Source organism: Xiphias gladius, chromosome 6 (assembly GCF_016859285.1).
Source record: "Xiphias gladius isolate SHS-SW01 ecotype Sanya breed wild chromosome 6, ASM1685928v1, whole genome shotgun sequence".
In the NCBI taxonomy this organism is placed as follows: domain Eukaryota; kingdom Metazoa; phylum Chordata; class Actinopteri; order Istiophoriformes; family Xiphiidae; genus Xiphias; species Xiphias gladius.
In genome coordinates, this window is record NC_053405.1 from 6,050,584 (window position 1) to 6,077,252 (window position 26,669).

A 26,669-nucleotide genomic window follows, 5' to 3' on the forward strand; every position below is an offset into this window, starting at 1 on the left:
GCCCCCTAACGGCCGGCGGAGCTGTGGACGTTAGCTGGATAAAAAGGTGAAGATGGAGCCGATGTTCAGTCCGCCGCTTCACAGGCAGAGACATCAGTTTGTCATCGATTTTGTCAAGAGGAACAAACCCAAAAAGGTAGCCAACCTCCTAATGAGAAACAGACGTATTTTAAACGCTTTCGCTTCAAGGCCAGCCTTTGTTTGAGCGACAGAGAAAGCTAATCACCGGAACTGAACTTTCTCACCGAGGCGGTTGTCACCCGGCTAGCGTTAGCTACAGCCGCTGATTAGCATCGACTGTTGACTTTCGCATTTCGGTCCCCGTGGCAAAAAAAAAAAAAAAAAAAGTTGATCTCCTCTGGTCCGTGAAATCCGACACACGTGTTGTCCCTGTCCTCCTCAGGTGGTGGACTTGGGGTGTAGTGAGTGTATCCTCCTTAAAAAACTCAAGTTTCACCGTGAAGTTGAACTTCTGGTCGGAGTGGACATCAACGGGACCAAAGTCAGAAAGAAGATGTACGTATGTTTGTTTATGGATGAAAGGTGTGACTGAATACGACTTTAATGCTAGAACTGAAAGATGAGTCGATAATGACAAATACGCGTTTTTTTTTTTTGCAGCCCTTGATTTATGCAAAGTTGCTTATGAATAGTCAAATTAAAGTTTAATGGAATGAATTGTGTTGCAAAACAGCAGATTTCCATACAGTTGTATGCAAAAAATTTGGGCACCCCTGGAGAAGTTACACATTTTGTTGATTTTGAGGTGAAACTAATGTGAATACACAACCCCTGCAGCAGATAAACATTACTAATTGAGGAAGGGCTAATTTTGAGTGTTTTTATTTATTGTTTTTTTGTTTGCTGCAGGGTTATATTTACTCATTTTCACTTCAAAAATCAACAAAATATGTGATGTATGCTTACATCGGGGGGAATAAATTAATCTTTCAACACAATAATGATTTGATCATCATACTAAAGGTCGGTAAATGATTTCACTGGAGATCACCCAGTTTTATTTTCATTAAAACAGTTATCTGCCCGAGACCTTAGGTTTGTCTGGACAAGTGTACCACGTGTGAAACCTTCTCCAACACAAGCTCGATCGAATAAGTTGGTTTCAGATCCAAATCGAGTGAGAGTAGTGAAATTTTATAGTTTTTTAAGTATTTAAAACCACCATCAAAAATAGTGATTACTGTGCGGAACATTTAATATTACTTGTCAGCCTTAAAAAGTTAAACTATTTTCCACATGTGGTTGGTAGGAAAAAAAAGTCAGTTGCCTTCATCAAGCACTTTTCCATCTGCTTGGTGGATAAGAGACTAAAAAGATCGAGTGATCACTTTGACTACTCGATGGCTTTGAGCGTCTCGTTGTTGTGCTAAGTAAATACTGTGTGGACTGACCATGTCTGCACGCTGCTTGTATCTTCCTGTCAGGTACGGATTAGCGCCTATATCCACCGACTATCTGCAGCCCACCTATGATCAGCTGCGCATTGAGCTGTACCAGGGCTCCGTCACACACAAAGACGCCCGCGTCAGAGGATTTGATCTGGTGACCAGTATAGAGCTGTAAGTCTCTGTTCACTTGAAGCGTTAACGCACTGCCATTGGTTTGTATTAATGAGTCTTTTTGTTGCATTTTCTTCTTCTTTTGATTCTGTATCGTTTCCTCTCTCCGTCTTACTTATTCTCTGTGTAGATTTTAATCTTTGTGTCGCTCTCTGTCCCTCTGTGCCATTTATTTATCACATGGCTGTCTCCAGCATAGAGCACCTGACTCTTGCTGATGTGGAGCGCTTCTCTGAGGTGGTGTTCGGTTACATGACCCCAGCGGCGGTTATCGTCAGCACCCCAAACTCTGATTTCAACCCACTTCTCCCCGGGCTGGCGGGTTTCAGGCACCGTGACCACAAGTTTGAGTGGACCAGAGCAGAGTTCAGATCCTGGTACAGTATGCTGCTTTTTAAAGATCCATTTTCAGGCATTTTTGGTTTCCGATGTGGAGACGACAGGGAATGTGAATGGATCAATTGAACCAGAAACCCATCAGTGCTGTTAAATCTCCCTTCCTGAATAATAGTGATTTGAGCTGGATTTTGTTAAAACTAGATCCCTCCTCAGGGCTCTGAAGGTGTGTTTGGAGTTCGGTTATGAGGTGGAGCTCACTGGTGTTGGACAGGCCCCCTCAGGCCAGCAGGAGGGAGTCGGCTTCTGCTCTCAGATCGGGGTGTTTCACCGGCTCGGGGGGAGAGATGGCTGCCACATGTCGCTTGGTGACGAGGTAGAGGATGTCTTTTCATACACGCTGGTGAGTATGTTAGATTTGTAGATTACTGGTTGTCAAGTGTTTGGCTCTCAAATGCGTTGGGCCGAGGGAAAGTAACCGTAGGTCCTTTCCGTTTGGCTAACTCGGCCCCTCGCTTTCCTCACTCGCGTTTCTTCTTCGCATCTTAGCTCCTCCCCACGGGGATGCGAGAGAGAGATGTGAGGATGAGAGGTGGGGATAGAAGAATTTTATTTACCAATCTCAACTGCTCTGTAATTTCGTAGAAGTTACAACGCCGTACAAATGAATACAAAAACACCTGCTGCTTAGTGACTGTGGCGCCAGTACAGATTATAGATCTACTGCAGTGTCAGTGTGTCCTGCAATGTGACTGATAGAAATAACACCAACGGACAATTTGGTAATCACTCAAAAAAGACATTGAGAAACAAATAGAAACAGCTGTTAATGCCCAAAATAAAATCCATAATTTGGTTGTGACAGGCTGCAGGTACAGGTAGTCTGATGTAAAAGAAGTAGACCAGGTTCCGGAGGGAGCTTCTGTTATTGCTGTCATTCTTGTCTTTGCTGGTAGTTCGCCTAGCCGGCAGTATTGTAATCATGCAGTGTTATTAATGTTGCAGTAAGGCTGTTTCCACTGCAGCCAGATGTTCCTTTTGTTTGTCCGTAAGATCAACTGACCAATCACTAAACAGATTCACGTTGAAGGAGTGTTGCCATCTAGTAAGACTTCCACACAAGGGAAACCTTTTGGTTCTTCGTTCTAAGCTCCTCTGCCCTCAGAGCCCTCTAGTCTCCTCACTCCTTCTTCTCCTCTGAGATGCATTTAATGGGGTTGGAACATCCGTGATGATCGCAGACCTTGATGGATTTCTGGGTCACAGGAGGAAGCACCTTTAGCTGAATGGAAAGCACCGCATGTAACTGTATTAAAAAAAAGATGAATCCTCAAAACAGTGTTTGAGCTTTTAGAAACGACTGATGTGAATGTAGACAGAATTTTGTGACACAGAAATGAATCATAAACTGTTCTACCAGTTGGTTATCTGAGTAATTTAGTCATTCCAATGTGTTTATTTCACATAGCAAAAAAGGAAAATTAATACTTAATGTGACTGTAAATTAATTTGTCATCTTTAGTGTGTTCTAAATCGTATCGTTAACCTTATTACACGGTTTTGATGCCTTTTGAGGCCCCATAACAAGTGGAAAAATCCCCTCATACAAGCCCTGATTATCTAGATAGATAATAGATAAGATAATATTGAACTGTTTTGTTGACATGAAAAGGAAACCGTTATCATTTGATGCAGGTGTGGAAGCTTTTAGTCACTAATGAACTTAATTTCCAATTATTAATCACTCCAAACGAGGATCATAACGCTGGGGGATTGCAATCCTGCATCTTCGTGCATTCTCACTATAGACGAACAGTGATGTGACAGTACCTTTTATTGGTAGTTCCTATGAACTGCAGGGCTTGACACCTGTACCACAGGCCACCCACCCACAGGCGGCCCTCAATGCCCCCTTGAAAAATGGAAACATGTAATTGACACAGTCACAAAGGTTAATTTTAATAATAGAGATATTCTGTAAGTGCTATGCCTCTCGTCCGACAGGCGAAACGTCTTCAAGAACTTCAAGCAAGTCCAGTTGCCTTCGCATAGCACTTGCAGAATACCATGATCTGGATGACTGAGAATCTTCACAGTAGTAGAGATATGTAGGCTAGGCAGGCAGACTAGAGAGCCAACAGACAGGGGTCTCAGTCTTGATGCTTCAATGCCTTTTTTAAAATAAATGAATTAGGTCCGATGACTTTTCATCCTGGTGGTATAAATACTGACCCCGTGTCAGTAGCTTGAGAGATATTTAATGATCCCTCTTGGCTTTGGGACAGCACAAATATCACAAACAGTCTCTCTGTTTATCCATTATCCACAGGTCCAAAGCTCTTATGTTCTGATCTATGTCTGTTATGTGTTTCTGCATCAGCTGTACAGTGTAAACTATCCCAGCCTGCATGACAGCAACATCTTGGGGAGGGTCCTGGTGAGCGAGGTGTTATATTGGGCAGAAAAGCTAAAGGGTAAATGGAAGGAGGAGATGACTGGAGAGGGGAATGGCGCCCACACACTGCGTCAGCCTGAGGGAGGAGAGGGATGTGTCTCAGAGCGATGCACGGAGGTGGAAGAGAAGCAGACAGGTGAATATCCAACAGCAGTTCTAGATTCCTACAAAGTTTGGCTCAATCAAATGAGAACCAACATTGAAAGTCGTAGGGCCAGTAAAAAGTAACCACAAATATCGTGGCACCAATGTGTTTGTACTGCCGGACTGTTTATTATAGGTGTTTTTGATTAATGTGGTTAATCATCCACATATAAAATACATTTTTTTATTTTTATTTATTTTTTTTCAAAAAAATCAAATCTCACACCTACAGCGTGTGGCGCAGAGAAGAGAAATCTAGTGGAGCAGTGTGGGAAAGGTGCCTCAGAGGATCAGGAAGAAGAGGATGAAGAAGGGTTTTGGACAAATGGCGAGAAACGACAAGATTCATCCACATTGCGCAGGTGTGTTTCCTCAAGGAAGATGAGGTGGAGTGGTATTGCCATGGTAAGTCAGAAGGCTGTTTGTGGTATGCAGATCATGACCAGGGCCTGTGATGCTGCATGTGACATCTGATCCTCTGCAGGTTGTGCTGGTTCAGTACAGTTCTCTTAATAAACTTTCATGTCTTGCCACTAATTAAAGAGTGTCTGAAAAGCTCAGACTTTAAATACAGTTAAATTTCTGTATTTGGACACATTTCCATTTCCATGTAGCTGCCAGTGAAAGGAACCATGTTGTGGCTTTCACGTTCATTTAATTCATCAGAAAATGTATGGTAATGTGTGGTAATATTAAGATAGTGTGAACCCGAGACACAGTCATATCATCCGGCCAGTAACCACTTTTATCTGTGCTGGTAGGTCTGTGTCTGTACCTCTGGATGTGCTGTGGTCCTGCTGTCCCAAAGTCAGTGCCCTGAGTGGAAGTCTCGGTAATCTCAGACGTCTCCTGATGGATGATCCCCAAGTTAAACTGAGCCAGGACGGTGCTGCTGTGCTTGTAAATGACCAGGAACTAGGTACTTTTGCGATTTTCTCAGTTTTGTTTGTATTGTAAAATGTCAACATTCACATATTAAAAGGGGAAGAATGTATGGTGTAAAATGTGAGTTTTTAATCGACATATACCTCTGGTGATGTATATATTTCCTCTCCACTACTGATGTTGCTTTAAACTGGGATGTAAATAATTCTGGATTTAAAATGCTTGGAAAGAAAATTGGCTTTACTAATGTTTTATGAGGACGGGAATGCAGTTGCCATGTTTATTAGACCTCAGAGATACACACAGTGTGTTTTGGTGATTAACGCTAAATGTAAGCATTTGTTTGTTCACATGAAAACTCCATAGGGCAATTTAAATCCCTCCATGTAAAATGCAATACTAAGGTTTGTCCAGCTGATGTCGCCATTTCAACTGCACATTGGCTCCATAGTGGTTAAGTGTTTCGCAGAGCTTAGTTTCCACGAACAGTGTATTATCAGCTGCCTTCACAATGTGTTTTCCCACTCTTCTACTCAGCCTGTGAATAATTTGATAACTGAATAATTCTGTGGTTGTGACACTGGTCGTTCCTTTGCGTCCTTAGACTTTGAAGAGGAGGAGGAGGATCATAATGATCTGGGGGACAGCGGGTATGCAGAGCTTGGGCAGCGCTCCCACACTGCCGAACAAGAGGAAGACTGGGAGGCAAATGTTGATCTGGAGGATGCAGCTTTGTTTACAGGACAAGTAGGTGACTTGTTCAGATTTAACAAGGGAAATTAGAAGGAAGCAAATGCTTTCCCTACTAAACAGTGCAAGTTGTACTAACAAATCCCAAACTGCACTGTAAAAACCTTGGCTTTTGGATTTGTTAGATTGCTTGCGTTGACTGCAGCTTTGTGTTTTGAGTGTGAAAAAAAAGGTCTTAGGGCAGGTCATTGAAAAAAGTTAGTGCTTGGACTGAAAGAAACTCAGTAAATCCAAATGTAAAAATCACAATAAAACTCTAAAATGTTCATATTGTGAATGCTGTGGATTATACACAGGTTGAAAGGGGACTCGTACATGCCGAGGCTTTTAAACAGTTTTATTCAGTGCAAGGTACACATTTGAAGCATCCAGTACACTTGTTAAGGAAGCAAACGTTGGTCGAAAGTACAAGTCTGTTACAGGAAACACTGGACAGTGTCAGAACAGCGTAGAACATCACTTTACAGAATACATTTTACAGTTTTATATAGACAACAGCTTCACAGAAGAGAAGAAGCAACCATGTTTGTAACAACATGTTAGGTACCAAGATGACCATACCTGTGTCACACAGGTAAAACAAGTGATTTTTATCCAAAAAGACAATAAAAAATCTCCAATAGTTGATATTTGGTAGCCATAATTCATACACTTAACACTGTCTTAACGATGTAGTGCGAAACCTTTTTTCCCCTAAACAATAAAATATTTAGCAAAAATATGGCACAAAATCAGCAAAGAAAGATTCAAAAACAAAGATGATGATATTCTATAGATGTGATTTTCAACACAGGACATTTAAACTATGCTACACTTTAAAAAAAAAAAAAAAAAAGTAAACAAGGACAAAGTGAGAACATTGATTTACAGTTATACATTTACGTTTGTGCAGATATCTGCTTTTAACGATAAGTAATCCGTACAAAGATGATTTCCTACATGCTAAATAGGCAAGCAAAATAGTTTCCTTGGTCTGGAATATATAAAAAATGGCACTAATTAGTGAAAAGAGGATGTGTCAAGATGTCCTTTTGATAGCTTGCAGACAAGCTAACAAAAGGACCTCTTAATCATGCAGAACACCAGAACGTAAAAACGGAGACACTGATATATGAAACTCCATACACTGATGACACTTATGCAGATATTGATATAACATGTATATTGTTTCTCTAGAAGAGGAAGTATCCCACCTCTACCATGGGTTATGAGAGGAGACAGTTATTACAGATACTTTACAGTCTTTTCACTAGTTATAATGAGTCTAATATTGTCATTACAGGTTATGCATAGGCCTGACAAGGTCTCAGGTAATATCAGTGTGTCGTGTACCTTGGCTAATTTGCCCTCGGTCTAAAAATTGTGCACTTAATCTCCTATTAGGCTAGAAATGCAAATAGTCTACATGCACGAGACTATCAGGATTTCAGAATTCTCAGCAGATTTACATTGTTGTTAATTAGATTTCTTTCTGTAGCACTAATCGTCAGTGTATCTGATGGATAGAGCAGTTGATATGATGCTAGGAGAAAAACAAAAGTTCTGTATTTTCTTCATGGCAGTGGATTACTTAAACTAGTCCTTCACCGTACTGTATACAACAGCATACATCAGTTGCACATCAGTGAAACTGTTGCTGCGTCACAGGATCTTCATTTTGTTCACTGACGTAAGCTTCCCGGTCAACGGGAAAGCTCCGAGAGATGCAGTTGCAAAGCGCTGGAAAGCGTTGCTATACAATGGATACGCACCTGAAACACTGGGAACTAGATATATGCTCTTTATAGGGTATTTATCACAGGAGCACCTATTCTATTCAGCATTTTCTACCCTACAAAGGCAGAGAGCAGTAACTTAAAGAAACAGTGAAGTCAAGAAAAAACAGGTTAAATGTTTTCAGTCTGGCTTGCAAACTGTGTAACATATAGAAAGGTTGCAATACCTTTATTTTATACTGGTTGGCCTGATTTATTTTATAACTCAAATCATTGCTACAGAGCCTACATACCTAGAAATGCAGATCCTGCACTCTGCTCTAAACTCCTAAACTTTTAAACTAGTTTATTCAAGAAAATAAAGTTTATTTTGATTTATTTATGGTCTCTAGCTTATGGGAACCTTATCTGTAAAATTAAATTTATAATTCAATTAAATTATTACATTAAATGTAATTTAATTTACTATGTAATCAGTTCAAATATGATCTAGTGGGAGCTTAAACACACCAAATCACATGACTCAAAAGTAAAGATGGAAGTCGCCGAGGTCTGCTAAGCTCGTTACCCTTAGCAGGAGCTACCTGGGGTTCGTCTGTCGTTTCTGCCTCATTTAGTTACATGGAAAAAGAAACTGAACAGCCAAGATATTAGTTAATCAAAATTTATACTTTTCATTTATAGATAGCAACTAGGGGAAACAGTGGATTTACTTTTAGCTTTAGGTAAGACTAGGCTGCTACAGAATGCGAACTAAGGTGTATTTACTGCAACCTGGCGAGAACGGCAAATTCCTGTGTTTTGGCTTGGTTTCAAGCTACGCTTTTTAGTAACTGCAAATTTTAAAAGCAGTTTTTCACAGAAATCTTCCATTTCTACAGCAGTATATTTGTTAATAGAGCGAAGCACATTTCAGAAGGTTTTTTTTCTAAAATCTCTCAGCAGATAAGAACAAACAAATAAGAACAGGGACCACTATGATTACAAGTAAGCATATCGTCGTATTCTCCCATTTTCTCTTTGAAAGTACCAACATAGCATTTCTTACAAGAGATCATATGTCCCGCCACTCGTCCAAGATAACAGGATAAGTGTTACTACTAATAAAAGTAGTCTTACCACATAGCAGACACATACACACACACACGCCACGTTCACACATCTAATAGCTCCCGTCTGATGCCCTGTCTTTATAGTAAAATATCCTCACCTTCAAAACATCAATGGTTGTTAGAGTGCCAACAACTGCAGCTTATAGGCGAATATTAGATGTAAAGTCTTATTTTTGCGAAGGACTTCTAAAGAAAACAGTGAGACAAAAGGAATGTATTGAAACACATTGAATATACTCCACTTCAGTCTAGATTTCCCTTCGTTTTGATGAAGCACACAGAGCCCGTCCTTCTGGCCTCCATTAGAGATGAGAGGCTAATCAATTTCTTCCAGTTCCTAACAGTTTTGTAATGAGTTGGGTTTGAATGCTGGTTGACAGAGTTGACCTCAAAAAGCTAATCAACACCCAAAGCGTGAGTTGTGGGCAGTTTCTGTTACATACACGTTAAATGTTTTGATCAATGTTTCATTTTTCCTTAATTCACAGCTGTATGTGTTTACATTGAGATAACTATCCATCTCTTTTGTCGGACATTTAGTAAAATCTATCAGGAAGCTGAATTGGACACGAACACAGGAGGGCACTGTTGTGAAGTTGACCGTTCACGGACTGATCGGGTTAGACACAGTGCTGATCCGATAACGAGCTGTAGGAATGGAGATCGAAATGGACACGGCCTTGTTACCGATTTTTGGATGTCGAGCAGTGTCAGTCCATCACTAAGGGGCTGCAGGTCTAACGCTTCATCACCACCTGCTCGTACGCTCCAGCACCAACCCTAGGAGGGAGAAAAGATGGAATTAGCATTATCATATGTAATGACAGACTTGGAAATTACAGACGAAAGCTCATGCTAAAAAGCTGATGTTAAAATGTTTCTTAAACTGCACCAAACCAGGAGACCAAATAAGGAATAAGTCTGGTGATATTCTCTCTTTTTGTTGTCAACAAATCCAAAAAAAGAGCAAAACCAACAATGAATTGATCTTACTAACAAGTATTGTCCATGTACCCAAAGCCTGTCACTATAGTTTATTCATATTACTGATATTTGTCCAAAAACAATTAAAAACACATCATAGAGCCGCACCTTTGCAATGGGTAACATAAATATGCACTGTTTACTCCTGTGTTGAGAGTCTACTTGCTTTTGTTTTTTGTTTTAAATGAAATGATATACAGTAGGGTCCTAAAGTCTGAGACCAATTTCCCTTTCAGACTTTTGGACCCCAGTTCATATCATTTAATACAGATGGGCTCTATTTGCCAATAAATAATTTCAGGTTGTCAGGTATTACACTTGCAGAGAACCAATCTTGGTCTACAAGAAGTCAATCAAAAACTAAAACGGCAAAGTAAACGTTCTATTGGACAGCAGCTACTGGGCAATAGAGTACCAGACAAAGTTGGAATCGTCAATAAATCTACTACGAACGACAAGTCCACCATGTACGCCCATCGCAACTACACAGAGGAACAAATCATGTAATGTAGCTTCAATTCAGTGAGTATCTCAAGGCTTACGAGGCTCACCTGGTGGGAAGGTGATGGCTTCCGAGGGCTGTACTTCCCCCAGGCCCAACAAACAGACGCAAGCCCTCCTCTGAAACAGACGCAGTTGTAGCAACATTCAGTCAGAACAAAGTGCACCAGCATCCTCCAGCATAATTCTTATCATGAGGAGCAGCCGGTTGCTAGGCAGTCTAAAAATAATCATGTATTGACAGCAGCTTTCTTTCCCAAGCTCCGAGCAGGATGACACATTGGAAAGAAAAAAAAAAAAAGCCCTACTCCTCAAAGTAAAGAGTGACTCATGGGATAACAGAATAGTGTGAAGTTAATTAGTGTTGTGCAAAATAGCTGTTCACTTGGCACATACAGTAGTACTCTAGAGTAGAGCAGCAACTAACGAAAATTCATTTTTTCATTTCTGATTAATCTGTAGATTATTTTGTAATAGTTGATTGGCAACAATTTTGATAATAATACATAAATCATTACAAGTGAAATGCCAAGAATGCCAAACATTTGCAGGTGCCAGCTTCATAAATGTAAGTATTTTCTGCTGGTCTCTGTTCAATATCATTTTAAACTGAACATTTTGAAAATGTAATTATGTCAGCTTGGGCTCTGGGAACTTTGTGATGGGCATTAAATGTTTTTTATTTTTTTGGTCATATTTCTGGAACATTTAAAAAATCCTATTAATCAATCCTATTACTTGTGCCAAGCACAACTTCTCATAGCCCAAGGTAATGTCTTTAACAATCCAAAACACCAAAATATTCAAGTGACAAACAATATTCAAAATGGTTGCTGATTAATTTCCTGTCAGCTGGCTAATTGATTATCAATTCAGAGTATGAAAATGTGTCTTCATTCATAACTTTAACCTTTTTCTAAAGAGTGGATACAAGGTAGGAAAAATCTGCCTAGGAACATGTTGCACGTAGAGAACCCAACGACATGGTGATTCCAAAAGACTGTGTGTGTTTTACCTTCAGCACTGGAGTCCAGTAGGCTTGGTGTGAAGTCTTGACTCTGAAGAATCTTTTCCACAACATCGTCAGCATCCACCCGTGTGTCGTCCATTCTCTTTAGCTGCGACTCCATGGAGTCTTGTTTCACTGGGTGTCTAACGGGAAGATACATGAGAATCATTTTGTGTCTGTTTGACCACTAATAGTTTCCACAGCAAGTTTCTTGAACTTCACATTTCAATTTTGTGCTAATTGGGGATTTGGTCAATCAGGAACCCCATGCGGTTCCATTTAAGTGTGGAAATGATGCCTCTTTTAGTCGACTCCTTGTCATAACACATTGTTGGTAGCAGCCACACGCTTGCTGGAACTACTTACTGCTGCTAATGCTTGCGGCACAGAAGGCGTTCCAGCTGTGTTTTTTCAGTTGTCCGTCTCTCGGAACAAATATGCTCCTATTTTAATTAATCCAGCTGTCTACACAGGCTGCGTAATGGCTCCTGTTTTAAATCATTCTATACGCCAATAAATCCGACCCAAAGTGTATTTTTCACGGTTCAAGTGTACTTTCCTGCGTTGACGCATGTAACTACAGTGATTGTGCGTTGGGCTCTCAATGCTTCCAAAACATGGGTTGACCCGCAACTTAATACAGTGCCTGAACGCCTCGTGCATAGACACTCAGTGAGCGCCGAAGCTGCTGCTGCCCTGCTAAAGTGCTGCTCACAAATACAATTACTAGCTTTTTTTGTAGTACATAAAAGCCCCTATTGACACCACGTAATGAAACCGCATTTACTATTCCACTGTTCTACTTTTTACTTCATGACATTGCTTCCTGAAACATAACACAGGTCTCAGGTGGGATTATGTCGACAGTTTAGCTTCCCTACAATAACTGCCTCTCTATTTTGTACGTATTATATACAATAAAAAAGAAGTTACCAAGTTTGACTTGCTGACTGCTTTCTCTTCATTGATTAGCACTATGACAATGATTACATCTGTATGTACTTTTCATGAATTACATTTCTTTGCGCTGCTTTACTTGCAAAACTACCTCAAGACTCACCTGTTGAGTCGTTCACAGGATGAGGCACTCCGTACTGGTGTGCCTTGTGGGTAGCTAGTGGTGGCGGTGGGGTTTGGGTGTTCGGGCAGCGCAGGACAGGGCCTGGACTCTCTGTCTCTGTCCTCGCTGGGTTCTGGGATGCTGCCGATGCCCGTTGAGGCGCTGCCCACTGAATGGTTTCTCCGGTGGCCGAACTCTGACATGCTGGAGGAGCGGGAGTGACCGGTGCTGTAGCCTGCGAGAGATGGGCAGTGATTTTAAAACTATACAGTAGCAGTTCTTAAATAATATGCTCTAGGAGTTACCTCTGTGGTGCTTTTGACATTTTCAGATTAAACTGATTGTATCTTACTTCTCTACAAGTTAGTAATCTTCTCTACAAGTTTATCTTTGACAAGAAACTCTTTATATTTTCCCATCTCTACTCCCACTAGGCAAATGCAACCAATTGTCAATAATGTTAAGTAACTGTGAAATCCTACAAAAGGTGTAGTGTCATTTAAGAGATTGCAACCACCTGCTAGAGATACACATTCATAAGATTACACATTTATGTAGTAATGGCATAAATTGTCCAATCTGCATTTGAACATGAAAGGGGATACATTTTATAGCATATGCACAAGTCCAATTATTGCTTTACTAATGGAAGACCAATGTAGAAGAGAAAACAGATTTGCTGCCTAACATCAGAATTAAATTACTAAGTCACGAGTATTCGCTTTTTGGGTAAAACACATTTTGCTGTCCTACAGACCGGATGTGCAACTTGCTGTGGGTTTTAATGATTTAGCAGTTCAGTAGAGCTGCGGTGACACCCACACACTCACGTGATATTCATGTCTGCAGTAAGCAATTTAAAACAGAAGAGATCTTACAGCATCAGTTCAGTACAGCCACGGAAGAGCAAACTTCACTCGCACTAAGACGAGGTGCAAATAAATCTATCAAGAGTTACATGTGGCAGGAAATGCAGAGTTAGAGGGCCATTAGAGCTCTTCTCTGTGCATCTCTCCACTTCCTGTGATCTTTTATTACGGTCATCTGATCTGCCTGTATTGGAAACTCGAGCCTCAGGTCTGAATTACTCTGGTGGAGCATAACTAACAAAATCATTTTAGCGCATTTTCTCAAGTTAAAAAATGATTTCAGGAAGCAAAAGATCAGTGTTACGTACTTGAAGCTCATAGTAACTAGTTTTAAGTCTCTCACTCACCAAGCCAGCTTGGACAGTTACATTTATGTTATACCATATCTCCAAGAAATGCATATCAGGCCAACAACAGCATTTTTTAGATGTGGGGTGTCCCTACCTGAAAGTTTGGACTGTTGGCTGGCGTAGCTGGATGTTCGGGAGTGGCCACAGACCCCCAGCTCATCAGAAACAACCGGACACTTCCCTTCGCGACTCTCTGCTGGATTACAAAGAACAAAAGAAAAGACAGACAAGGGATGAAAAAAGGACAAAGCGCCACAAGAGTCTGACGTACTGCAAAAAACTGCCATCATTTGAGTAAAAATACTACATGTGTGGTTTTTTTTATTATACTTCCTCTTGAAGTCAAGAGGAAAATGAGCACGAAACCTGTTGAGGCCCATGGGGTGTATTTATTTAATACCCGGCTCATTGTCAGCTGAAAAAAGTGATGCAACTCGTCTGAAGTGAAACAATCGTGGTCGATAGTCGTCAACCAAAATCAAAACAGGAACACAGTAAAAACGTGAAAATACAACATGATCCCGCATCACATGTCCTGTTAAAATGGCAGTTTTATATGGCCAACATAGTGTTCTTATTGTTGCAGGTTAGACTGATATAACCAGAAACTTTGGGCCCCAGATAGTTTATAATGTGCATGTTAATACGCATAAGACCGTAGACATAAACCCAGTTTCTGTTTTGCTTCATGTAGACAACACGGTTATCTATTTTATACAGCCCGGTCCTTATCAATGTGCTTGTGATTTGTAGCCTATTGCTGTCGACTGGCAGCAGTACAGCAACAGAGAAAACTCCCTTCTCTGCCTCCCACACACACTTTCCCTCAGTTCAGCTTCCCTGAGCTAATGAACGAGTGACCACAGTTGGCAAATGTGTGGACGCAGCGTCAGCTTTGCTCGAGCAAAAATAATCGTATTTAGAAGAATGGCTGGGAATCTAATGGTAACCCATGATGTGCTGCTATCACAATATTTTGTCCATGATCACAACAGCACAAGAACTTAGGCACTTCAGGAATCTAAAGGAAGTCATCTGCAATACACAATATCTGTGTGACTGAGGAGTCATGTGTAAAACGTGCAGCAGCACAAACGAGTACCACCATTTCAATGGGAAATAGCTAAATTAGCAAAAGGCTGAGCTGCCAGGAGGCAAAAAAATTTCCGAGTTCAAATGTCTGCATAGTCAAAAATGTCACGGCCACTCTGATTTTTCTTTCCTCATTTCAGTCATTCATATTCCAGGTATTTCTCAAAAATCTTAATTTAAATCTTAAGTGAAAAGAAAATAATCGCATCTGCATCTGAGTAGAAATGACCAAATAATTGTGTAAAATGCAATATTTCAGTGTGAAATTACCACTACTAGAAACAGGTAGCTTGTCTGAAATGCAAATGTTTCATAGCCTTTTCTTTTAAATTAAAAAAAAAAAAAAAAAATATATATATATATATATATATATATATATATATATATATATATATATATATATATATATATATATATATATATATGGATTTTAATTACAACTTAAAATCCATATTACAATTCTTTAATTCCTCTGTAGAATGAAGATATTATTATTATAAGTATTATTTAAAAAACTACTTTTTCTAATATGGGTTATTTTTGACCCACTTATGGAAGAGTGTAGGCTCAAATGACCTATGCATCTATGGTCTAGCAAAATATCTCATTGGATTATTTGTCCGACTCCTACTTGTCATGGAGGATAAGGAGGCATGAAGTTGTTGAGGGGAAAAAAAAAAAAAGACCATCTACAAAATAATACATCATCATTTCTCATAATGGACCAAACCTCCCATTTGAACTGATCACATACCAAACACACCTGCACATACGCTGCAAACACGCACAACAAAGACGTGATAATGCTGACAGGAAACACCATGATGTACAGCAGACAAGTACACATGCGGTATGCAAATGCAAACACACAACCCCCCCAAGACAGACTTGCACACAGTCCTATTTTTAACCATGCAAGAGCCTACAGGGTCAGAGCAGATTGTAGTTAATTTAAAAGAGAGCTAGTTTAAATTATACATGCAAGAGCTGCACTACACTCTGAGGCTTCCAGGAGAACAAGCATTCGACGCTGCGATGTGTTCATACATGAACACACACACAGAGCAAAAGAGAGACGGGGGTGAAACAAGGGAGACCAATGTAGCAGAAAGGGTCAGCTGGAAGAGAAATATTTTCATTATAGTGGATGGGAGACAAATAGCAGCTACATCATACTGTAGAGACGTGAGCGCACACAGGAAGAATCACACACGGGTTATTAGACCAATATCTGCAGCTTAAATACAAAACTGGCCAAAAAAACTCGAGGTTAATTTTCATAGAGTTGGAATAACCGTGCCACGGTCACAACATGTGATGCACGTATGCTTAGAATTACCGCCTTGCGGCTGTATTCCTCCACCAACCAGTCAAGTTGTCGTTTACATCCATGTCTGTCCAGACTCCTACAATATATGTAGTGAAGACTTTGAAGGAATTCAATAAAAGGTACTGAGTGTATTTTGACACAATTAGCCCATGAATTCTCGAGTTATGGCTAAAAACATGTTTTGTTAGGTCACAGTGACCTATGAACTTTGACCAAATTCTAATCGGTTCATCTTTGAGTCAAAGTGGAAGTTTATGCCAAAAGTAAGGAAATTCCCTGCAGACGTTCCTGATATTCTGTGTATAAATAATTCTGAAAGCGATGTACATTTACTTGGTGTAAACTGCCAAGGGCGTAAGCAAAGGTTTATTAGATATTAACAGAGTACTCTATCAGATGGTACTACTTGCAATAAGTTCTTCCCTCCCCTGATCTGAATTTAGAAAGCAAACTTGAACTATAACTGAAACGAAAATAATGACAAGCAGTGAAGTTATGTTGAGCAAATCTGCTCGTGCACAGGGAGCTTTATTTAAAGTGTGCTGACCGTGGGTTTGTCTACAGCACACAACTGTGCAGATGGGATTGCATTAAAATGAAAATGTGTTCCGGCCTTGCGACACAATCCAAAGTGTTGGGAGCATAAACTGTATATAAGGATAGAAGAGCTTTATATACAGTCGGTGGTTGGGAGGGATATTTTTAGGTTTCCTGCAAGTTGGTAGGAATATATCTGTATTACTTCAATGTAAATCTATACCAGCGATTAACAGGAGCTCAGGGCAGCGAAGGAGAGTGGATCAGAAAACAGTAAGGTAGCTACTTCATCCGTTAGAAACCCCAAAACTAACAGTGGCTTAACACACAATGGCACGGCTAAGGCGCTCTTCACCAGGTCCCTGTAAATGTTTGGAAAAGCAAATGGCATGACTAAGCAGAGCAGAGGGGTGTAATGTGGCGTGGTTGGTCTCACCAGAGCAGCCTTTCTGTGAGTCTCCTCCCCTCCTCTCCTCCAGCAGGCTCTCTCCGTCACCCTGGATCCCGATCACTGTGGCCGTTGAGGGAGGCCTGAGGACGGAGGAAAGACAATGAGGCTTTATTTTCCAAAAAGGTCAGCGATAAAGACAAAAGGAGAAAAGGACAGGATAGGAGTGAATATACTCGACATGCTGAAATAAGAGAAGATGGCATAAACAGAGAGGCTACTGAATCGTTTTAGGTCAGTATTTATTACTCTGTACAAATACACACAGTACGTTAGCTGAAAACCATTTTTCCACTGGAGGAACTAGTACGATGACCTATCGTATAATACTTGCAGAATGAAATCAGCCAGTGCTTTTCCCATGTGAAAAATGTGATTCGCTCACAGATACTTAGGCTTGCATAATCCTGTATTGTTTGACTCCCATCAAATGTTCCCAAGTCTGACAAAGCACAGTGTTGACAGCTGTTAAGTACCACACCTTATGGACCAGCTTCCAAGTAAATGCACTCAGCAGCAGATTTGATGTCACAACTCTGGCAAAGAACATGGCTTTGGGTTATAGTGCAGTCAAAGTCGGTGGGCTGATACCGTGGATATCCAAATCTGGGAGGCTTCGGTGTCATGCACCAGCATGAGAATAGTCAAACTGAGTGTAATCCTTAATTCATAAGCTTTTTCAGTCCAAACACTTTTGTGATTAAATTAGTTTTCCAATCCAATCGAAATTATATGGTCAAGAATTTCAACTGACAGAACTACAAGTCAGCCGACACCAACCCTGACTGACCCAATACGGTATCAGCTGCAGACAACACCAGATTTAGCACCATATAAAAAAAAGGCAGAAAAATTTACTTTAACTTACGTTTTAAAACAGGGATCTCCTGACATGAGCTGGGTACTGATGATAACCTATAACCAGAAAAAGATACTTGTTAAATCGATTCAGGCTCAAGTTGCATTCAAGGTTTCGTTTGGCATCCATTCTTAGTTCAAAGGGGAAAAAAAAGGAAAAGGTATTTTGGTTCAAGCATAGTTGGACGTCATGTCAATCTTACAAGAATCAAATGTGCAAACGCCCAACATCACAGGAGAACGGCAGATTAATCAACTGATCTTAAAAGGCATGGGGAACGGCACCCAATGAGTAATTAAAAACGTTAGGTGAGGACTTTTAGTTGGTTTTTTTTCTAGTAGGGATTTTGTCACACATTAGGGGTTGTTCCAATTCTTAATGAAATGCTGCAGATAATGGCAGGCGTTAGGGAAAAATTCAAATTTTCCCACTTATTTTCCCCAGATCACACTGCTATTCTTTAACGGTTTTACCTCTGGCTGCAATCTAATGGCCAACCTGGGCACCTGTCGTTAGCAGTGCTTGATGTTGATGCAAAAACCTTCGCCCTGCCTCGTTCCCAGCTGAGAAAAATACCACGCTTGTATTCAAAACAGCAAGGTATCCTCCTAAAGAAGTCAAATCAGGGTGCTGTGGATGGTTTACTGTAGCTTCAATGTTACCTTGAGAATGGAGTTATCTTGACGAGTATTTTTGGTATCGTAGCCTTCCAGCAGACATCTGCGGGTTGTATTCCCTGAGCCGGCAAACTCTGCTAAATTCAGATCTGCAAAACCGAGCTGAAGGAGAACGAATGACAAGGGGTGAACTTTGTTTTCTCTCAGGAGACTGATAGCCAGTCAGCAATGTGACAATCTTTGGATGGAAAAAGACAATACTCAACCTGAGAGAACATCCAACAATATTAACGCGTTACAAATCACTTTTGACAAGCTGGTAACCTTCTGCAATTTTAATATTCAGGGGATAAAAAGAGAAGTGCAGAAGAAGAGGTTTGGTAAGCTCAGTAAATAATTACTTTTGGGAGTAAAGCACACGACATAGTGAGCCAACCTGCAGGCAGTGAAGGCCATCTGTTTGCTATGGGCTCACAAGGCTATCTACATCAATATGGATGATTACTGTAAATGTAGGTGACCTGGAGGTTGGGTTAGGGTATGGGGGTTGGATAACAGAACTATGTGAGTATATTACCTTTGCATACGCCTTTCCACCCTTCAGCTCCTGGAGAGGAGAGGCATGAACATTTAAATTAAAATGTTACACAAAAAGGTTTAAAATCCTCAAGTCTCAAAGCTTCATTTAAGCACGATATACGTAGAAAAGATTAGTGATCACCATCTGCCCAACAAATGTGTTCGAGATTTAACTAGATTCCAAAATACTTGGGGGAGATAATAAAGTCAAATATTTTGAAGAGATATAAAAATGACGCAAATGCACAAAAAAACAGGCATATGCCATTTTACACACATAAACTGGTATTTATAAAAGAAGAATGTGCGCATCTCATGAACACTTCAGACCAGTCATACACACAGTTTTAACCATAGATAATGAGGAGATTAAATATAAGGTGAAGGACCTAATAGTAAAACAGTTTGTTTAGGTCTTTTGCCAATTTACCTGATTGTATTGTTATTTTTGAAAATGATGATTGAGATATTCCGATGTGATAAATATGTACATGATAAATGAACCGTATGGACACTATAAATAGCCAAAGCCGTGCGAAACAGGATTGAGATTTAGAAAAAAGAACCAGGCACACATGCGGCTTTATAAATCTCAAGAAGAACAATGCGTGTGTCTTATTGTGCACACAACAGTTTTAGTCATAAATCTACACAGAGTTTTATGCATTTGGCCCAAGAAACAGCTTGCAGATACAATGTGGATACACAAGGTGCATTCCACCAGGAAGGATTGTTCAAGCTTATTATTTTCCTGCTGTTTTTTATCCCCTTATGTCCTTAAAAGCTATGTAATATGACATGATCCGACTGCACAGAGCACATTCATGGTTAAAGGATAGAAATGGGATGAGAGGCAAAAGATTGCACATTGATGAGTCTGTTTTCTTGCTGTGCTTCCTCCTAACTGCAGTCTAAGAGTTCACTTCACACTCTCAAGTTTCAATTTGCCACATAAAACTGTGCGTAACATTGACAAGACCGGCGGACTTTATTTTTGTACAAAAATGACTGCTGCTTTTACCTGATATTGTTTGTTCACATGCAAAAACATCAGATTATGGATCTAGAACACTTAAGGGTGTCTATATTTAAAGTCATGGTGGAGCTCAACGGCCACATACTGTACCTTTCTGACGGATACACGACACACACAGGGGTCAAGTACACCCGTCCCTGCATTGGCACTCATCTTGCAGGGGAAAGAGAACTGTTTCCTCCACCGAACACAATTGGCCTGCACTGGCTCCCTGTAGGAGGAAATCACAAACATTTCTTTCGGCACAAGCTAAGGTCAGGTTATCATGTGTTCGTTGCGCACGGATTGAATATTGTGGGCTTAAAGACAAGTTTTACAACTGAATTTTAGACACATTCGACAAACAGCTTTGAGAAAAATTTGGATCAGATAATACTTTGAGATTCACTGGGTAGAAAGAGTCCCAAATACTGGGATTCATTCCTTTTGGATCTTAATCATTAGAGCATGTCACTTTACCACTGAAAAGCTGGTTCATTTCTTTTTTGCGGTTTGGACAACTCACGATACAACCACTGATTAACTATCTGGCCCACTACCAGAATCGTAATGCATCATATACATCACATGGTAAAGGATGTTTATCACTGTAAGACACAACGAAACACAAACACACAAACAAAGAACACTTAGGTATTAAACCTCAAAACTTTTTCCGTACCGACTGAAATATGTCCATAGCAAAGAGTATTGGAAACCACAAGTACTGGAAAGTGTCTGCAGCAAGGTATTGTATTCGCAATAGTATCGAGAAATTTCAAGCAACACCCAGCCCTACTTATGCAGCACAATTCCCAACCATACACAGGTTTGTTTTTATTGCAGTTTCTCTGAACAAGTACTAATGATTTCCTGCCGCGTCACTTGTTCTTTTGCAGCCCTGATCAAATCCCTGTAGAACTGTAGACCATCATTTCATTAAATTTAATATCACTATTACACAACAATGAAATCCACTTGGGTTGAATGACCACTGGATTAACAGTCCTCACATCTCTTTTCCCTGCTTAAGGCTACTGATTCAAACTGCCAATATAAGCTTATGTGCTTATCCTCTGATTCTTCTGGCCACTTAATAAATGAACTTATTAATTACAGTCCTGTTTTCGCCTATTGATTCATTTAACTGGTGAACCCAAAGGTTATGGTGGCGAGTGTGTCTTGTCTCGGCATGAGAGAAATAGAGAAATACGCGTCCTCCGGCAGCTAGAAGTTAATATGACTGTGAGGTGTAGCCTACTCTCAGTGAGAGGATGAGATGAAGTGAAAGAGAAAGACTGTGTGTGCGTGGGCAGCATTACGATAGCCCAGATGGCCTCTCTTTCACTGGCATTGTCTCCTCTCCCACTCACCTAACCATTTCCCTTCTGTTAAGACCCGCCATTTATTTCGATCCACTCTGCTGGATTTAAATACAGGCAGTGCCGACGGTTTTCCTAACTTATACAGTATGACTGAAAATGCTGCAACAAGCTAAAAAGCCTGACAAGGGTTTGCATCTGAAATGGTGACAAAAAGAGCCAAAGACTGATGGATTCATGAGGAAATTGTTGAGTGTTGATGACATAGGACTTAAACGATAAACAAGGTGTTGGGATTACTGTTGAGACGGTTAAGATTGACTGTACACACAGGCCTCTGTGTTGCACAGCAAGTCCCTGCTTCACTATAAATAAAAAAGCAGCAATGGTGTGGCCAATGTTTCACAAACACTGACTTCACCCTGAGTGTTGATACATTTCGAAGAGTGAACTCCCAGACTGGGAGGGAGAACTTCCAGCCAGCTGGACACTGTGCGCTTGAGGAACTCTGGCTTGATTACATGTACTGTAGCTCCCAGCACTTCTCAGCGCAGCAAAATCCTATAAGTGGGCGTGAGTAACTGTGGTTTTAAGCAAACGCAGAGGCCGTCACTCTCATCTCTCTACATGGGTCAGATAATTTATTGAACTACAGCTGTTCGGATTTTATAAGCAGCTGTGGTCAGACATAAAAATTTCACAACCACATCGCTGCACAGAAAACAAATTTATTTGACGTGAATTTGATGCAAGGCTTCCCTGTGTCCAGCTGCAATGAAAACATCAAGCCAGAAAATGTTATATTTTCAGAAAAGTACACTTGTATGACAGGGAAAAGTTGTTTGGGGCTGAAACAATGGCGCCGTCCCGATGACAAGCCCCACGAAAGGGAAAAAAAGGCTCATAAAATAATTATCCACACTTCCTTTACAGTCACAATTGGGATGACTCAAAAGAGTGTCAGAGGGGAAAATCTAGTATGGGGATCCAACAAATCAAACGGCTGCAGAAAAACATCATTTAACGACTCACAGACTCTTCTGAGTAAAATCTACCGGATAAGACATAAAAACAACAAAAAGTCTGGAGAATAAAACACTGCGGAGGCAGAACAGGTTGTTTTAATTAGAGCCAGAATTTCAGCGTCTGAGTTATGGCGTTTAAATAACTGCTTATAGTCTTTCTTGACTTCATTTAGCTGTAGCGGCTGCTCACGTGAGAAGAAATATACAAAGAAAACCGCAGCTATATTAAAATGACCCAGTTTGCTGAGCAAACTGGAGGCTTGTTATATAACCAGGGTGAAACCATCTAATCCCTACAGCCTCCTTCCAAAAATAATGCTTTTCCCTTTGTCCAACGTTAGAGGCCAGTCTGATTTATTAGTGAAAGCCCAAACGGGTTACAGAGGAGAGATTGTCTGTTTGTCTCAACTGGACAGCAATAATGGCATTACAGTGACACTGCTGTGAACCCCCGAGTGACACTGAATAACGGGTACAGGTCATTTCCTTTCACGGCCAATTATTTGGTATCACGTCTCCCACCTCCTGTTAAAGGCCCTTTTTTTACGGCCAATATTTTGTAAAGCACCACATTTCAGCCTCGGTTGCCCTAATGTAGTGGTTCCAGGCCTTTTTCGTCTGGCGCACACCGTGGCCCTTTCAGGCGAGCTCAAGTATCCTTTCGTCGACACCACCTGCCATGTCTGAAATCTGTTTGTTTAAACTTATTGGAAACTGGATGTTATAGTACCACTTTATGTAGCAGAGGCTGGGTGTTTCAGCCATTCATCCATTAGTTTCAGCAAATCTATTTAGACGTTTCTGCTTGCTTAGTAACTAGTTTTCATGCATAATTGCAGCATGTATTAACAGGTTGTTGTTAAAACTGGCTTAGGCAAGCTGCATGGGAGGTGTCTCAGTTTTCCAGCAATCGACTGACAGGAAAATGACACGTCCTGTGCAGCTGGCTGAAAATAACGGGTCCTTTACTACTGTACTTATTGAGACAATAACTATAATACATCTATCTATTTAGAGCTGAAACACTTGGTAGATGTATCGCTTGATTGACTGACAGAAAATCAATCGGCAAATATTTTGATAATAGATCAATCCTTTACGTGATCATGATCCGGTCTCAGCTTCCCAGTTGTGAAGATTTGCAGCTTTTATGTCTTAAGCAATAATAAATCACAAATAAGTAATTTCAGGACGTCACTGTGGGTTTTAGGAAACCAACGGGCATTTTTCACTATTTACTGATCTTTCGAGAAAAATAATCTGAGAATCCATCGAGAATGTAAATGCATGTTTGCTGCAGTCCTACATGCTTTTCCTTTTGTCGTCTATAAACAGGTTTGGAGTGATAAAAGCCAATTCAACTGTAACGTATGAGTCAAAGCCCCAAACAGGTTACAGAGGAGGCGACTGTCTTTGCCTGTCTCGACTTGACAGCAATGATATCATTATTTTGATATCTGTGGACGACTGTGGACCCCAGGGTGACACTGAATAATGACTCTAAGTCATTTTCTTTCATACCCAATAATTTGGCACACACTATTTTGGTTTCCTTTAAAAATCCCTCAGAGCGCAGGCAACAAATTTACAGCTTCGGTTGCCGTTGTAGGTGGCAAACATGGCATCGCAGTGCTGTAGAGCTGCACCAGTTAATCGATTGATGGAGTAGAAGATTAGACATTGGCAAAAATATGGTAACAGAATGATCGTTTTAGTCAGTTTTAAGCAAGAATGTCCAATGTTTGCTTTTTCTAGCTTCTTAAAAGTGTGCTGATGCTTTTCTTTGTCACACATGATGGTAAACTGGGGCTGAATTGCTTGTGATTTTGGACCGTTGGTCAGACACAAAAAGAAATCATACAATATCACATTGGTGTGTGGGATATTATAACCTCCATTATTTCCTCCACTTACTGTCATTTTATAGACAAAACAATTCATGGAAAGATGTGCCGGCAAATTAATTGATAATGAAAATTCATCTACACACGAAATTATGTACAACTATGAGACAGAGATGACATGAGACAGTACTGTCCAACTGTGAAGGACCTGTAGGGGTGGACGGCTACGCACTGTGCCTAGGAATTATTTTTACATGGCCCTGATCAGCTATAACCAATAACAGGTGGACTAGGCAAGAGAGTTAAGACGCCTCCCTTCCACCTGCTGGTAACTTCACGACCGGGGTAAGGGGGGCAAAGATAATCCCAGGACACAACAGACCACGCAGATGTAGCAGCGGTAGCCACGGGAGTCGGTTCAGCTTTAGGGGAAGTTACGTGACCGGTCAATCGATTCCACAGCCCGGCGAGGAAGTTTAGCCTGTGACATGCCGCCAGGTGTCGGCTCGCACATGAAGGAAATGCAAACAAATCAATGGACGTGTCTGGGCGCCGGTTGTCACATTTGGAAGTGCGCGTTTTCTCCAGTCGATGCTAACCTATAGTTTACATTTCTGCGTAGCGTCACTCGGTTAAAATAGCCGCGAGTGGACGGTGGCGTTGAATTTGAACAACTAAAAACACCGTTGAGAGTGGCAGGCGACTGACAGATGTTAGCTAGTTTACGTTGGGTTAATCGTGTAGCCTGCTCGCTGGTTAGCTGTGGACGCAGCTTCAGAGGCTGAAGCTTCTGAGCTAGTTCAACCTGCGATTTAAAAGAAAACAGGTACTGTTAGGGTTTTTTTCCCCCTTCCCCTACTATAGTAAAAACCGAACATCCTCACCGAGAGGACTCCTCGGAGAACCCGCCGTCCAGCAGCCTGACTTTACAGAAGAGGACACCGTTGACAAAGGGCACCGACGACAGCTCGTCCAGCTCAAAATCCACCCTGAACTTGAATTTCTTCTTTTTCATCATCATTAAATCCATGCACAGACTCAGCACTCTCGAGAAGATGCTCCGGTCTCGCCCGTCGCCGACATTACAGCCCCATTGTTGTGTGGCACAGGTACAGTGTAGTGTAGTGTAGTGTAACGTAGCGTAGCGTAGCGCTGTGGGAGGATGGTGAAGCTGCCGGGGACAACAGTCACGTTTACCGAGGCGATAAGGAAGAGCAACTTCCTCTGTGGAATTTTCAAAATAGAGGGGGGAACTTCTTTTTGAAACACTAAGCGGTGGTGGCCTGGAAGATTGAAGATTCAAGCAGGGTCAAAAAAGACTTAAACCACGTATTTAGATTTATATTATTAAAGTTTTATACGACTGTCGTAAAATTGAGTATACGTATGTATGTATAGCCTGTAATTGTGAATTTACATTGTTTTTTGGTTATGGGATTTAACATTTTTTAACTAAATAATTGGCTTCTTGCCTCTTTTTGTGGGTCCCCCCTGTGTGTCTGTTGTTTTATTCAATTCACTTTTGTGTCTGTTCTTTTTATTCAATCTGTAAAGTGTGCAGAGACTATCTGGGTGATGTCGCCCTATAAATACATAAACTGAAATCGAACATGCAGATTTCCCTTCAATGTGAAGGGGAATTAATTGCCCCAAATCTAAGCATTGTACGTTACCGTATACTTTATAAATATTTATGAACAAAGTATTTGACTCCGCTGGGTCAAACTCCATGACTCCTATATAATAAGGATGCATCACACACACAATACTCAGGTTGGTAACCTGGCAGTTGCAAAGCAATTTACACATGCATTTCAACAAAATTACGCCCACTTGAAAAAACTAACATGTCACAAATCAGGGAAGCATGATGGAGCTCAGGTGGCTATAATTTCCCTGACAAAGTATAGGTGTCCAAGTGAAAATACGTAACTAAGACCTTTGCAAGAAAAAAAAAGAAAACAACACATTTCTGCCAAGTTTAATGCACAATTGTTCTTATATAAGCTAAAAACATTAGCTGAATTATAATGCAATACTTCTAATTCAGAAATATTCATCTCGCATGTGATCTTAGTTTGAGATCTAACCAGAGATTTTCAGTTCTGGGGAAAGTGAAGGTACAGGAAACTCAAAAAATGAGTCACCCACAGATTTTTAAATGTCTTGGTGGCCTTGTGATCAACTTTTATTTTATTTTCCGTCTCTCCAACGGTGCATCACAACAAGATCGTTGCATCGGACACGGCAG

General features: G+C 40.7%; 2 protein-coding genes across 4 annotated transcripts; one reads left to right on the forward strand and one right to left on the reverse strand.

The window, feature by feature from the left end:
- henmt1 (HEN methyltransferase 1) lies at positions 1 to 10,103 on the forward strand. Of its 2 annotated transcripts, XM_040128361.1 has the most exons (10): positions 1 to 136; positions 404 to 516; positions 1,446 to 1,580; positions 1,775 to 1,957; positions 2,133 to 2,319; positions 4,297 to 4,507; positions 4,748 to 4,877; positions 5,277 to 5,434; positions 6,005 to 6,147; positions 9,518 to 10,103. In XM_040128361.1, exons 1-10 carry the CDS (start codon positions 53 to 55, stop codon positions 9,518 to 9,520), a joined length of 1,347 nt encoding a protein of 448 aa, XP_039984295.1. In that variant the 5' UTR covers positions 1 to 52; the 3' UTR covers positions 9,521 to 10,103. The 2 variants fall into 2 exon arrangements, with proteins under 2 accessions (XP_039984295.1, XP_039984294.1); XM_040128360.1 differs by lacking the exon at positions 9,518 to 10,103 and having other exon boundaries at positions 6,005 to 6,416.
- On the reverse strand, positions 9,650 to 25,637 carry fam102bb (family with sequence similarity 102 member Bb). Of its 2 annotated transcripts, none has more exons than XM_040128363.1 (11): positions 25,303 to 25,637; positions 20,339 to 20,459; positions 19,211 to 19,240; positions 18,679 to 18,795; positions 18,026 to 18,072; positions 17,146 to 17,240; positions 13,845 to 13,943; positions 12,532 to 12,766; positions 11,478 to 11,614; positions 10,513 to 10,582; positions 9,650 to 9,757 (listed from the first exon to the last, which is right to left on the reverse strand). In XM_040128363.1, the coding sequence occupies exons 1-11, from the start codon at positions 25,446 to 25,448 to the stop codon at positions 9,715 to 9,717; spliced, it is 1,140 nt and encodes a 379-aa protein (XP_039984297.1). In that variant the 5' UTR covers positions 25,449 to 25,637; the 3' UTR covers positions 9,650 to 9,714. The 2 variants fall into 2 exon arrangements, with proteins under 2 accessions (XP_039984297.1, XP_039984296.1); XM_040128362.1 differs by having other exon boundaries at positions 13,845 to 13,946.
- Between the last annotated feature and the right edge of the window lie 1,032 nt (positions 25,638 to 26,669).

Excerpts from the sequence above, each read along its gene's own strand:
- henmt1 (XM_040128360.1), top strand. The coding sequence starts at position 53 with ATGGAGCCGATGTTCAGTCCGCCGCTTCACAGGCAGAGACATCAGTTT. Across the intron at positions 2,320-4,296 it reads ATGTCTTTTCATACACGCTG|CTGTACAGTGTAAACTATCC; the intron begins GTGAGTATGTTA and ends TTTCTGCATCAG. Across the intron at positions 4,878-5,276 it reads GATTCATCCACATTGCGCAG|GTCTGTGTCTGTACCTCTGG; the intron begins GTGTGTTTCCTC and ends CTGTGCTGGTAG.
- fam102bb (XM_040128362.1), bottom strand. The coding sequence starts at position 25,448 with ATGGATTTAATGATGATGAAAAAGAAGAAATTCAAGTTCAGGGTGGAT. Across the intron at positions 17,241-18,025 it reads GGAGATCCCTGTTTTAAAAC|GCCTCCCTCAACGGCCACAG; the intron begins GTAAGTTAAAGT and ends CTCCGTCCTCAG. Across the intron at positions 10,583-11,477 it reads ACTGGACTCCAGTGCTGAAG|AGGAGGGCTTGCGTCTGTTT; the intron begins GTAAAACACACA and ends CGTCTGTTTCAG.